The 13,546-nt window shown below is 38.9% G+C and overlaps 1 protein-coding gene across 1 annotated transcript in view; it reads right to left on the reverse strand.

Moving 5' to 3' along the window:
- Positions 1-1,756: 1,756 nt before the first annotated feature.
- Positions 1,757-13,546, reverse strand: part of LOC133639686 (tetraspanin-5) — a 43,547-nt gene continuing 31,757 nt past the window's right edge. The window contains exons 6-10 of the mRNA XM_062033209.1: positions 6,814-6,861; positions 6,314-6,430; positions 6,178-6,239; positions 4,590-4,632; positions 1,757-4,516 (exon numbers count right to left, since the gene is read on the reverse strand). Coding sequence (XP_061889193.1) covers positions 4,620-4,632; positions 6,178-6,239; positions 6,314-6,430; positions 6,814-6,861 — 240 coding nt within the window. The 3' untranslated portion in view covers positions 1,757-4,516; positions 4,590-4,619. The remainder of the gene's footprint in view (positions 4,517-4,589; positions 4,633-6,177; positions 6,240-6,313; positions 6,431-6,813; positions 6,862-13,546) is intronic.

Raw genomic sequence — 13,546 nt, forward strand, 5'->3', positions numbered from 1 at the left:
TGTATGTGCTGCAGTGTTGTATATATATGTATGTGCTGCAGTGTTGTATATATATGTATGTGCTGCAGTGTTGTATATATATGTATGTGCTGCGGTTGTTTTAAGAAGGTTGCGACAGCTGCCGTAAAGGAGGTGCGTTGCTAGCCTGGTTGCTATGTTTCCGGTTGGTGGTAAAAGTGTTGGTCATGTGTTTGTACCCTGCTCAAATCTCTCAGTAAAGTTATTCGATGGATTATAGCTTTTGTTTTGAACTTTATTACACCTTGGAGCGCTTTTTCCCGTCCATTGTTTTCCTGCTTTCGCTATCTGCGCCTAATGACTGAGCTACGTGACGTCATTTCTTGTGATGTCACACGGAGCATTTCTGGTCGGGACGGGATTCGAATAAAGAATCAACTCTTTTCCTTTACTATAGTGGTCTCGATAACGGGTACCGGTTCTCAAAAAGGGATTCGAGTCCGAGGACTCGGTTCTTTTCTTATCAAACAACCGGGAAAACCGGTTTCGAGTATCATCCCTAGCGGGGCGGGGGGGGGGGGGGGGGGGGGTGCTGGAGCCTATCTCAGCTGCATTCATGTGGAACATCACAACAATACACATGATTGTTGTGTAGCAACAATCAGGTGTAAAAAGACAACCAATCAGGGTTCCTGCTTCACACCAATCTGAATACAGACACACACACACAAATACCGTAATTTCCGGACTATAAGCCGCTACTTTTTCACCTCGTTCTGGTCCCTGCGGCTTATACAAGGGTGCGGCTTATATACGGCCTGTTCTTCTCCGACACCGACGAAGAGGATTTCGGTGGTTTTAGTACGCAGGAGGAAGACGATGACACAATGATTAAAGACTGACTTTTCATATACCGGTAGGCTGGTTATTTTGATAACGTACAGGCGAGCACTTTGTATTACTTTGCACCGTTGTATTATTTGTACTCTGCACGAATGCTGTTCGCCATGTCAAAGATGTGAAAGTTTGATTGAATGATTGAAAGATTTATTGTTAATAAATGGGACGCTTTGCGTTCCCAAACAGTCATCTCTGTCCCGACAATCCCCTCCGTGATAGCAGGAACCCCTATATACTACGCTAATTACACATCAAAACCCTGCGGCTTATAGTCAGGTGCGCCTTATAGTCCGGAAATTACGGTAGATAAAAATTACGCACTGATTTATTACTATTATTTTATTTATTTTTTTACACACACGAATCGCAATATGGACCCACAAATTAAAACACACAGACGGATCCAATTAGGCACACACAAATTGACATACAGACACACAAATCAGTACAGACGTGGGAATCAGATTGCAGACACACAGACTGAGCTGTTTGCCAATAATACTTCCATCAAAATAACTTGTTTTGCCAGAACATTAGCAAGGTGTTAGTATCCACAACTCACTTTTTATTTATTTAAATATTATATTTAAATATGTTCCTCATCTGCATCTTATATTTCACTTGGCATTTATTTATAGTAGTTTTAAAAAAAATAAATGACTATTCCAAGGACTGCTGCAAAATTAAAGGATTTTGGGTTTAAGCCTGTGAATATTTAAGTAGAACATTATTTAGGAAGCAGATTTAGAGTCAAACAGTGCGGGTCGTTGGCTTTGTCATGAAATAGAGCCATCATGTAGGAAAAGAACAGCTCTAGAGAGTTTGTGTAATTATTCTAGTCCCAACCAGATGGCAATGATGCTCACAAATAGAAAATAACAGAGAGCTTGACAGTGTCCACAATCTGTACAAAGAAGCACATTTATTCAAACATATTTACAGCATTGTCACAATCCAGTTCTTCACCAGATGTCGGAACAACATTCCAGGAAACAATATTCAACTTCAACCGGGAATATGTAGAAAGGACATATTTTGGCACTGAGTGGTACAAAAGAGGGAGTTGAAGCAACAATCCTTTGAAGTTTTTGGCGGAAACAAATAAACAGAACATAAAGAAGTGTTTCCTCCAGTGAGTGTGACTGCAAAGCATATTGCAGACATTAAATAATGCGTGTGTGCATATGTTGTTGTTGTTGTTAGGTGCAAACATTGTTATAGCACATTATAAATAGCCAAATGTTGTGGAAAAACAACCAAATATAGCAAACCAAATGAGCATTTTTTGTAAAATATGACTCAAACTGATCATTAACAAAACCCACAGAGAGACACAAGAAGTGAAAGAGTAACTGTTTACAAACTGTATAAGTGTAGCACAGACCTGGGCAAATGAAGGGCCGGGGGCCACATGAGCTTTTCAATCTGGCCTGCAGGACATTCCCAAATATGTTTTTAGATGTTTAAGATGTAAAGTGTAGCTGCCATTATGATGTGCACTCATCTTTTATAATGACCTTCAACTATACTAAGTCTTTACATGCTTGGAATCTGCGCTTTGGGATGATCTAATAGTTACTATGGTCATCTAATTAGTTACTATGGTCAGCTAAGTAGTTACAATGATAATCTAATTAGTTACTATGGTCATCTAAGTAGTTACTATGGTCATCTAATTAGTTACTATGGTCATCTAAGTAGTAACAATGGTAATCTAAGTAGTTACTATGGTCATCTAATGAGTTACTATGGTCATCTAAGTAGTTACAATGGTAATCTAATGAGTTACTATGCTCATCTAATTAGTTACTATGGTAATATAAGTAGTAACAATGGTAATCTAATGAGTTACTATGGTCATCTAAGTAGTTACAATGGTAATCTAATGAGTTACTATGGTCATCTAAGTAGTTACTATGGTCATCTAATTAGTTACTATGGTAATCTAAGTAGTAACAATGGTAATCTAATGAGTTACTATGGTCATCTAAGTAGTTACTATGGTCATCTAAGTAGTAACAATGGTAATCTAATGAGTTACTATGGTCATCTAAGTAGTTACTATGGTCATCTATGTAGTTACAATGGTAATCTAATTAGTTACTATGGTCATCTAATTAGTTACTATGGTAATTTAAGTAGTTACAATGATAATCTAATTAGTTACTATGGTCATCTAATTAGATTACCATGGTAATCTAAGTAGTTACAATGGTAATCGAATTAGTTACTATGGTCATCTAATTAGTTACTATGGTAATCTAAGTAGTTACAATGGTAATCTAATTAGTTACTATGGTCATCTAATTAGTTACTATGGTAATCTAAGTAGTTACAATGATAATCTAATTAGTTACTATGGTCATGTAATTAGTTACTATGGTCATCTAATTACTTACTATGGTCATCTAATTAGTTACTATGGTCATCGACGTCACAGCAGCTCAGACGAGGCACCAAGCAGTGTGGGCGGGAAGCGTTTCCACAGACGCGGAAGGAGATTTTCACAACAAAGTTCTAAAGCTTAGTGATGTATCAGATTGTAGGTTGGTTTATTTTGTACCCTTCGCGTTCATATTTCACTGTTTGTTGCATTTTTGTTGCATTTCACTTGATGGTAAAATATGTCGATCGAAAGGGGGTGTGATGTTCCTATTTTGTCAATATTCAGTGTTTTATCCTTCATAGAAAAATGTAAAATTCCATTACGTTTTTTAAGGCGGTCTGTCATGACGTTTTTAGCATTCAATCAGACATTATTGGGAGGTTTTGTATTAGTGTTCCTAAAAATAGATATACCGGCCCCCAGACACATTTCTTTCTCTAAATGTGGCCCCCGAGTCAAAGTAATTACCCAGGCCTGGTGTAGTTGGCTGTTTTTTAGTGGCTGAAGAAAGTGCCTCCTCTAGTGGCCGCCTGTTGAACTACAAGGACTAAATCATGCCAGCAGCTGATTATTCCTAAAGTGCTTAAAAAGGTTGTTCTTGGAGAATGCTCATGCTATTTCAAATGGTCAATAATCTTCGTATAACCACACCCTTACGAAGGTAATGCCACGGAAAAATCTCAGGTTAATTCTCGGCAACTTAAAACTCCATTCTTCGTTTTTCCTTATTTTTACACAAAGTGCTAACCGACCAACTCACCACAAAACTAGCCTAATACTTTCAAATACTTCAACGTACTACGGTCAGGTGAGTCCGTGTCACAGAAGGCATGCAGTGTTTTTCTCAGAGGAACTTTATATTTGTGCATGAAAAAGTGCAGTGGTTCCCTTTCGCCACCGCGTGGGACTTCCCAACGCAATGTATTGACAACACATGTCAGAGGTCGTCCACAAAAGTAGTATTTACATGACCAGGAGTCCCACAAGAAACACGGGCACGCCGCCATCTTTCTAGTGATTACCTTCAGAGTTACGAAGCTGGCTGTGGTGACGTCACTTCCTCTCCCAACTCCATTGACAAACCATCGAGGCGGAGATTGAGGAAATGGACGGCGCACTTACCGGTGTAAAAAATGATGCGAGGAAGGGGAAGTTTAAACGCTGGGTTAGTGTATCTGACGCGGGAATAATGATTGCTTGAAGGAGTCCTCAGACGGGGTCTAAAGCTGGTCAAGTGTCCCCCGTCGTCGCTGGTGTCCAGTCTGAAGAGGCCTGTGGGGAAAAGTGTGTAAGTTTAGTCGCACACCACAGGGGGTCGGTAAGGAAGGGGTCGGGGGGGTCATACCTCGTACATCCTTCTTGCCCTCGGCCGCGTTTAAGTGAACAAACTGTACAAAAAATAAAGCACACATATTATTATATTCATCCAGAGAGAAAAAAACCCCACTTAATTTACCGCCATAGGGCGCACCGGATTATAAAGCACACCACCGGGTCTAGTCAGGTCTATTTTCATACAAAAGGCGCACCGGATTATAAGGCGCATTAAAGTACAGGCCTACTGAAAGCCACTACTAGCGACCACGCAGTCTGATAGTTTATATATCAATGATGAAATCTTAACATTGCAACACATGCCAATACGGCCGGGTTAACTTATAAAGTGACATTTAAAACTTCCCGGGAAATATCCGGCTGAAACGTCGCGGTATGATGACGTATGCGCGTGACGAAGTCAGAGTAACGGAAGTTATGGTACCCCGTAGAATCCTATACAAAAAGCTCTGTTTTCATTTCATAATTCCACAGTATTCTGGACATCTTTTGCAATTTGTTTAATGAACAATGAAGGCTGCAAAGAAGACAGTTGTAGGTGGGATCAGTGTATTAGCAGCGGACTACAGCAACACAACCAGGAGGACTTTGTTGGAGGGCTAGCCGCGCTAGCCGCCGACCTCACCTTGACTTCCTACGTCTCCGGGCCGCCAAACGCATCGGGTGAAGTCCTTCGTCCTTCTGCCGATCGCTGGAACGCAGGTGAGCACGGGTGTTGATGAGTAAATGAGGGCTGGCTGGCGTAGGTGGAGAGCTAATGTTTTTAGCATAGCTCTGTGCAGTCCGGTTGCTAAGTTAGCTTCAATGGCGTCGTTAGCACAGCATTGTTAACCTTCGCCAGCCTGGAAAGCATTAACCGTGTATTTACATGTCCACGGTTTAATAGTATTGTTGATTTTCTATCTATCCTTCCAGTCAGGGGTTTATTTCTTTTGTTTCTATATGCAGTTAAAGCACGATGCTATCACGTTAGCTCGTAGCTAAAGCATTTCGCCGATGTATTGTCGTGGAGATAAAAGGCACTGAATGTCCCATTTCGCGTTCTCGACTCTCATTTTCAAGAGGATATAGTATCCCAGGTGGTTTAAAATACAAATCCGTGATCCACAATAGAAAAAGGAGAGTGTGGAATCCAATGAGCCAGCTTGTACCTAAGTTACGGTCAGAGCGAAAAAAGATACGTCCATCACTGCCTCTCAAGTCCTTCACTGTAACGTTCCTCATCCACAAATCTTTCATCCTCGCTCAAATTAATGGGGTAATCGTCACTTTCTCGGTCCGAATCTCTCTCGCGCCATTGTAAACAACGGGGAATTGTGAGGAATACTAGCTCCTGTGACGTCACGCTACTTCCGCTACAGGCAAGGCTTTTTTATCAGCGAGCAAAAGTTGCAAACTTTATCGTCAATTTTCTCTACTAAATCCTTTCAGCAAAAATATGGCAATATCGCGAAATGATCAAGTATGACACATAGAATGGATCTGCTATTCCCGTTTAAATAAAAAAAATCATTTCAGTAGGCCTTTAAGGGTTAGTTGGCATGGTATACGTCCACGGTACACTTCAGAACCCGGCTCCAACGAGCAGATCAACTCACCAACTCTCTCTGACTGCTTCAATGTCGCTCACCAGATTTTGTGCGAGACAGATGCCAAAAATCTAAGGAAAGCCAAGAAGAACAAACACACGTCAAGACGACGGCCAACGGCGGCACGACAGGAAGTGCGTCTCACTTGTAATAATGCAATCCCGATAAAGATGCCCGCCACCACCGTCAGGTTGTCTTGCAGCCACTTCTCAAACTGTGGCACGCAGCCTTTAATGTAGATGAAAGTCCTCTGCTCAGAGTCCTGAAAAGACCCAAACATACATTTTCACAGTGCTAACTAATGTCACAAGGGTATTGCAAACGGTGAGTGGAGTTTTCCTGCAAAGTGCCTTCTTTAGGCTTTTCCTCAATATTATGCTAAGAGTGAGGGCCAAAGCTAATGACCGGGGTGGGGGTGGAGGGGGAGGGGCTTCAACTCCCACCGCATTGCTGCAGCATGAGTAATAGCGCGTCATACGTCCAGCTGCCGTGTTTTGGACTGCGCTGAAAGGAGGACATTGTCCTGAGGAGGGTGGAGTACCTGATGAGCTCACACGTGCATCGCAATGCGTTTTGCAGGAGCTCACCAAGTGCAACCACCTTTTTGAAAGCAAGTAATACTCGGATGAAAGCCAAGGGACTCACCGATTTGGTTCTGATGTCGTACCCACACTGAGTGTTGATGACGTCCTCCTGAGAAGACAAGACCATGAGTAGATGTTATTGTGCACCTTGAGTGAGAGTAGAGTTACAAAACTAGGAGTATTTTAGTATCTGATGGTTGGAAAAACCAACCGGCGGTACTAGGGATGAGAACCAAGCCGGTACTTCTTTGGCACCCAGCCAATCTGGCCGGTCCCGACATATAATCCAAATGGACCATGTTTCGGTACCTGATGTCACACTTGGTGTTCGCACTTTTGGCACTTGGCGATCACTCCAGCAGCACTGAGAGCGGATGCAGCCAAATAATGTTGCAATTTTCATTGCCAACAAAGAAATGGACTCAACAAACTCTCCAACGTAAGTAAAGCAAGCGGCCACTTTTCCAAAAATGATTCAACGCACGTAAATTGTAATGAAACCTTTCAAAACAAGAGTTCCTCCTGGCTGCTGACTTATGACTTATAAGCCTAAAAATGTCTTTGTCAAAAATGTCTTCTTCAAAAATGTTATTTAACAACAATCACAGAATGTTCATCGATCTCATAAAATAAAGCTTTACAATACTTTAAAAGCCGTTAAGACAAACAAATGCATTACTTATTAAAAAGAATACCAACAAAAGTACAAACATTTTTTATAAATGAAACAGTATAAAAAATAATAGTAAAAATAATAGTTAATAATTAGAGATGTCCGATAATATCGGCCGATAAATGCTTTAAAATGTAATATCGGAAATTATCGGTATCGTTTTTTTTATTATCGGTATCGTTTTTTTTTTTGTTTTTTTTCTTATTAAATCCACATAAAAAACACAAGATACACTTACAATTAGTGCACCAAGCCAAAAAACCTCCCTCCCCCATTTACACTCATTCACACAAAAGGGTTGTTTCTTTCTGTTATTAATATTCTGCTTCCTACATTATATATCAATATATATCAATACAGTCTGCAAGGGATACAGTCCGTAAGCACACATGATTGTGCGTGCTGCTGCTCCACTAATAGTACTAACCTTTAACACTTCATTTGACTCATTTTCATTCATTACTAGTTTCTATGTAACTGATTTTATATTGTTGTACTTTCTTTTTTATTCAAGAAAATGTTTCGAATTCATTTATCTTATTTTATTAATTTAAAAAAAAAAAGGACCTTATCTTCACCATACCTGGTTGTCCAAATTAGGCATAATAATGTGTTAATTCCACGACTGTATATATCAGTATCGGTATCGGTTGATATCGGTATCGGTAATTAAAGAGTTGGACAATATCGGAATATCGGATATCGGCAAAAAGCCATTATCGGACATCCCTATTAATAATAGTTTATTGTTTTAATTAAAATAAATAATTTTGAACAACAAATTGCTATTTTTAATTGATTCTTGAAAATTGGGAATCGATTTAAAATTGGAATAAATAAAAATTGCGAATGTGAACTGATTTTTTTGAGCAGCATTATTTATTATGGAGAGAGTAGTATGCAGTGTCTAATATTTCCATGTAGTCTTTCGTGAAAGAGGGTAAAAACATGGATCCACCCTTCTGCTATTATTTATTTTTAATTTGTGAGGGCAGGATTTTTGATTATTTAGATTTAGTTGAAAATGATATTTTTTTTTTTTCACTTTCTATTTTTTTAAGGATATTCCCTTGAGATCTAGAATCTAATTAATTCAATATCTTGATTCAAACTGTTGACATTTCATACGTGATTATTAAGCAAACATTCCTTGATAATTTGATTAAAATGTTTGCTAATAAAAAAAAACTTTAACTCAAATTTTATGACGTGAACCTGCTTAATCTCTGGAAGAAACAGCTAATGGCTAATAACCATTAATATTTTCCCATAGGCGTTGAAAAACGGCTATTTTCTTAAAATACTTATTTTATTATATTATTTATTATCATAGCTGGATGCTGATAGACAGGGTGAGTTAAAAAGAATACGGCAAAATCATCAGACATTTATTCATTTCTAAAGCATTGTAGTAGACTGAATCAAAGGTCATGTGATACAGGAGTTATCCAAGTGTTACAATTTCACCGTTGTGGACATGTCATCTTTTGTGTATGAGACCATACAAACTTAGCCTTGTCCATAGGGATGATGTTTGATAAGAAATTATCGAGTTCGAGCCCATTATTAAATCCTCTTATCGAACATTCCTTATGGAATCCAGATAGGTTGTTGTATATGGGGAAAAAACACAATATTTGGTTTAACAAAAGCTCCCTTTTATTTTATAATAAATAAATAAATAAATAAAATAAATAAATATTGACTTACCACCCTAAAAATGTTTTTAAAAAATAAAAAAAATATCGACTGTTGTTACACAAAGTATATTAAGTGGGATTTTTCAGAAAAACAAATATATACAGTAGCACAAAAACTACCTGTCTCTGTGATCACTATAGGTGAATAGCCATGCCTTGAGGCCTTTTTTCCGGTCCATCATTTTTGCTGCTTGTGTGACATCACAGGAAATGACGTAGCTCAGTCATTAGACTGAGCTACGTCATTTCCTGTGATGTCCCACAGGGCATTTCTTGTGGAACGGGATTCGTTCCCAGGGATTCGAATAAAGAACCAACTCTTTTTCTTTACTATAGTGGCCTGGATTGATTGATTGATTGATTGATTGATTGAGACTTTTATTAGTAGGTTGCACAGTGAAGTACATATTCCGTACAATTGACCACTAAATGGTAACACCCCAATAAGTTTTTCAACTTGTTTAAGTCGGGGTCCACTTAAATTGATTCATGATACAGATATATACTATCATATATACTATCATCATAATACAGTCATCACACAAGATAATCACATTGAATTATTTACATTATTTACAATCAGTACAATCAAGTAGTGGACATAGAGAGAGAGAGAGAGAGAGAGAGAGAGAGAGAGAGAGAGAGAGAGAGAGAGAGAGATCAGAAGGCATAATAAAAAGTATCTGCATTTGATTGTTTACATTTGATTATTAGCAATCCGGGGAGGGTGTTAGTTTAGGGTTGTAGCTGCCTGGAGGTGAACTTTTATTGCGGTTTTGAAGGAGGATAGAGATGCCCTTTCTTTTATACCTGTTGGGAGCACATTCCACATTGATGTGGCATAGAAAGAGAATGAGTTAAGACCTTTGTTAGTTCGGAATCTGGGTTTAACGTGGTTAGTGGAGCTCCCCCTGGTGTTGTGGTTATGGCGGTCATTTACGTTAAGGAAGTAGTTTGACATGTACTTCGGTATCAGGGAGGTGCAGCGGATTTTATAGACTAGGCTCAGTGCAAGTTGTTTAACTCTGTCCTCCACCCTGAGCCAGCCCACTTTAGAGAAGTGGGTAGGAGTGAGGTGGGATCTGGGGTGGAGGTCTAGAAGTAACCTGACTAGCTTGTTCTGGGATGTTTGGAGTTTAGATTTGAGGGTTTTGGAGGTGCTAGGGTACCAGGAGGTGCATGCGTAATCAAAAAAGGGTTGAACGAGAGTTCCCGCCAGAATCCTCAAGGTGCTTTTGTTGACCAGAGAGGAGATTCTGTAGAGAAATCTCGTTCGTTGGTTGACCTTTTTGATGACCTTGGTTGCCATTTTATCACAGGAAAGGTTAGCCACTAGAATGGAACCTAGGTAGGTGACCTCATCTTTCCTGGTGATAACAATGTCACCCACTTTTATGGTGAAGTCATTGACTTTCTTAAGGTTGATGTGGGACCCAAACAGGATGGATTCAGTTTTACCCAAGTGGATGGATAGCTTGTTGTCAGCGAGCCAGGTGCAAGTTCTACACAGCTCAGCACTGAGGATTTTAACGGGAACCAGTTCTCAAAAAGGGATTCGAGTCCATGGAATCGGTTCTTTTCTTATCGAATGGTTCTTTTCTTATCGAACAACCGGGAGAAGCGGTTTCGAACATCATCCCTACTTGTCCAAGCACTTAACAACACGGAGATGTGAAGGAGATGCTGTGAGTCAATGCTGGAGTTGATGAAACTCTCTTTTCACGTCTTAGTTTTTAGCGATAAAGCACATTTAAATTGGTGTGGCACAGTCAATCGTCACAATGTGCGCGAATTTGGTGACCAAGTCAACCTCGTGAAACGATTGAACATTAAAGAGATTCGCCTAAAGTGAACCTCTTTGTCACGCATCTTACAGCGGACAACTCCGGACCAAGCGTGCAGGTAAGATGTGATTTATTTGTCATAAATCATACCATAGATACAGGGCCGGCCCGTGGCATAGGCCGTATAGGCAAATGCTAAGGGCGCCGTCCATCAGGGGGCGCCACGCCAGTGCCACAAATGTTGGAGAAAAAAAAAAAAAAAAAAAAGTTGGTACTATTATTATTTCTAAATACAAAAAATAATTGCACGTTAATTAAAATGCAAAGTAAAGCCTATTTAATAGAGATATTATTTGTTACAACCTTACGCCCCCCCTCCCCCCGCACGTTGCGCCCCCTCCCTTCCGTATCATGACTCTTTTTGGACGTCGACCATCAAAAATCAACACAAGATGTCAAAACGGCCAAAACTGTCAGGTGCCCAGGGAAGAAAAAAGAGAAAAGAAGAGGAGAAACGAGAAAAAGACAGAGGTAGCAGGTAGGTAACGTTAGCCTACATGAAATTATTTGTCTGTTACAGAATGTGATAGTAACCTGGCTTTTTAGCATTAAGCTAATGTTACATGATTCGACAATTGCTAATCAATAAATAGCTAGTTCTGTTTTAACGTCGGGTTAATATTGTGGAGGGGGCTAAATTGTTATGGAAAATAATAATGTAACGTTAGGTAATTACAGTACTCCCTGGTGTACAGTCATTTGTAAGTCATTCTAGTTAATGCAATATTAAAAAGCACAAATAGAGAACTGTTGGATCCCCTTTTTTTGTAATATAGTTGTTAAAGTCATACTGGTTTGATATCTTGTTTTGTGCAGTGCCTTATTTATATTGTATTTTTAATTTATTTTATGCAACTTGTTGACACGTTTTATTTTGTGTTTATGTATGTAAAAAATATTGTATTTCATATATTCATTTTTTATTTTTTGTATTCATTTATTTATTCTTTTTTTTTTTATCTTGTTAACTATTCTGATTGTTAATTTGCTTTCTTTAAGTAAAAAAAAAAAGGTCAAAGACAAAGCTATTCGGTTTCTTGTGAGTATATACACTTCACTGCCGATGTGGGGGGGCGCCACCTAAAGTCTTCCCTAGGGCGCCAGATTGGATAGGGCCGGGCCTGCATAGATACAAACATGCAAGAAACAAACAAAAGGAATGTGTGCCGATCACACGCGGAAGCTAAGGCAAAAAACCTAGCACAGGAATCATAAATCTCAGAAACAGGAATATTCGTGTTGCATACTGCAAATAAGGAAGCCAGGTCGATTGTGGCGCACAAGGTGAATAAGTAGCTCTCTGATTAGTGCCCGGCAGCAGGTGAGCACTAATCAGAGGCAGGTGAGACTAATCAGCACCCATGGAAACCAAAACACAAACCCAGGGGGGCTGAAAACTGAACTGAGGTAATCAAACTAACAGAACAAAACCTAAACAAATCAAGATGCGGGCCACGGATCATGACAGTCTTCTGTGCTGTGTCTCAAAACTGGGACTATGGTCCCTTTGTCTTTAAAGAAAACACCCTTACAGGACAAACTGATCTCCAAATGTTACACAACTGACTATTCGCTTCACTTCAAGCAGATTCAACACTGCAAAAAGTGAAATCTAAGTAAGATGAAATATGTCAAATAAGGCTGATATTTGCTTATTTTCTGTCTGATAAGATCATTCTTCTCACTAAGCAGATTTGATGTTAGAGTGTTTTACTTGTTTGAAGTGTTTTGCTCCTAAATGATCTCAGTAGAGATTTGATGAGCTATATTGAGTAAAACATGCTTGAAACTAGAATATCAAGTGTTGCAAAGCTGTGTCATCAACACTCACAAGTAGAAAACTACTTTTTTAAAGTCATCATTTCTTACTTCAAGCATGAAATAAATAAAAAAATCATGACTTTGACACAATTGTGTCTCATAATTAAAACAGATGACAGCCAAATGGACTTTGCTGTTTTATTTCCAATGAAACAATAGAAAATAGGTACTCATATAGAAGTACAGTTGGCACAGTACAGTAAACTGACAGTTAATATTTAAACATTTAACATTTCTAACTATTTTGAACAGAAATAGTTCATGCACATTCAGATAAATTCTTCAAAATTACAATTATAATTTTTTTGGCCGGGGGCTGGGCTGTATATATGCGCACTAATTGACTGAAACAGCACGCACTTGGCGCAATGATGTCATGTTATCCATGGAAAAATGCATTTTTAGACAATATGATTTGCCTGAGCGGCTAGGAGACCCCGAGAGTAACAATTGGTCGCCTTGTTGCCTTTCCATTAAGAACAATAAACTACTTTTTAGTAGAAGTTTGCTGGTTTCAAGAAATGCGAATATCATTATGTCAAGATAATGGCACTAGCATTTACTTCATTTAAGACTATTTTTCAACATATTGAGCAAAAAGGTCTCTTTTTTTTCTACCAAGAAAAGTGCACTTGTTGTTAGTGAGAATATACTTATTTTAAAAAGGTATTTTTGGGTTCATTGAGGTTAGCTAATTTGACTTGTTTTGCAAAGTCTTGACAAGCCACATTTTCTTGTTCTATTGGCAGATAATTT

Source organism: Entelurus aequoreus, linkage group LG22 (genome assembly GCF_033978785.1).
Source record: "Entelurus aequoreus isolate RoL-2023_Sb linkage group LG22, RoL_Eaeq_v1.1, whole genome shotgun sequence".
Lineage (NCBI taxonomy): Eukaryota > Metazoa > Chordata > Actinopteri > Syngnathiformes > Syngnathidae > Entelurus > Entelurus aequoreus.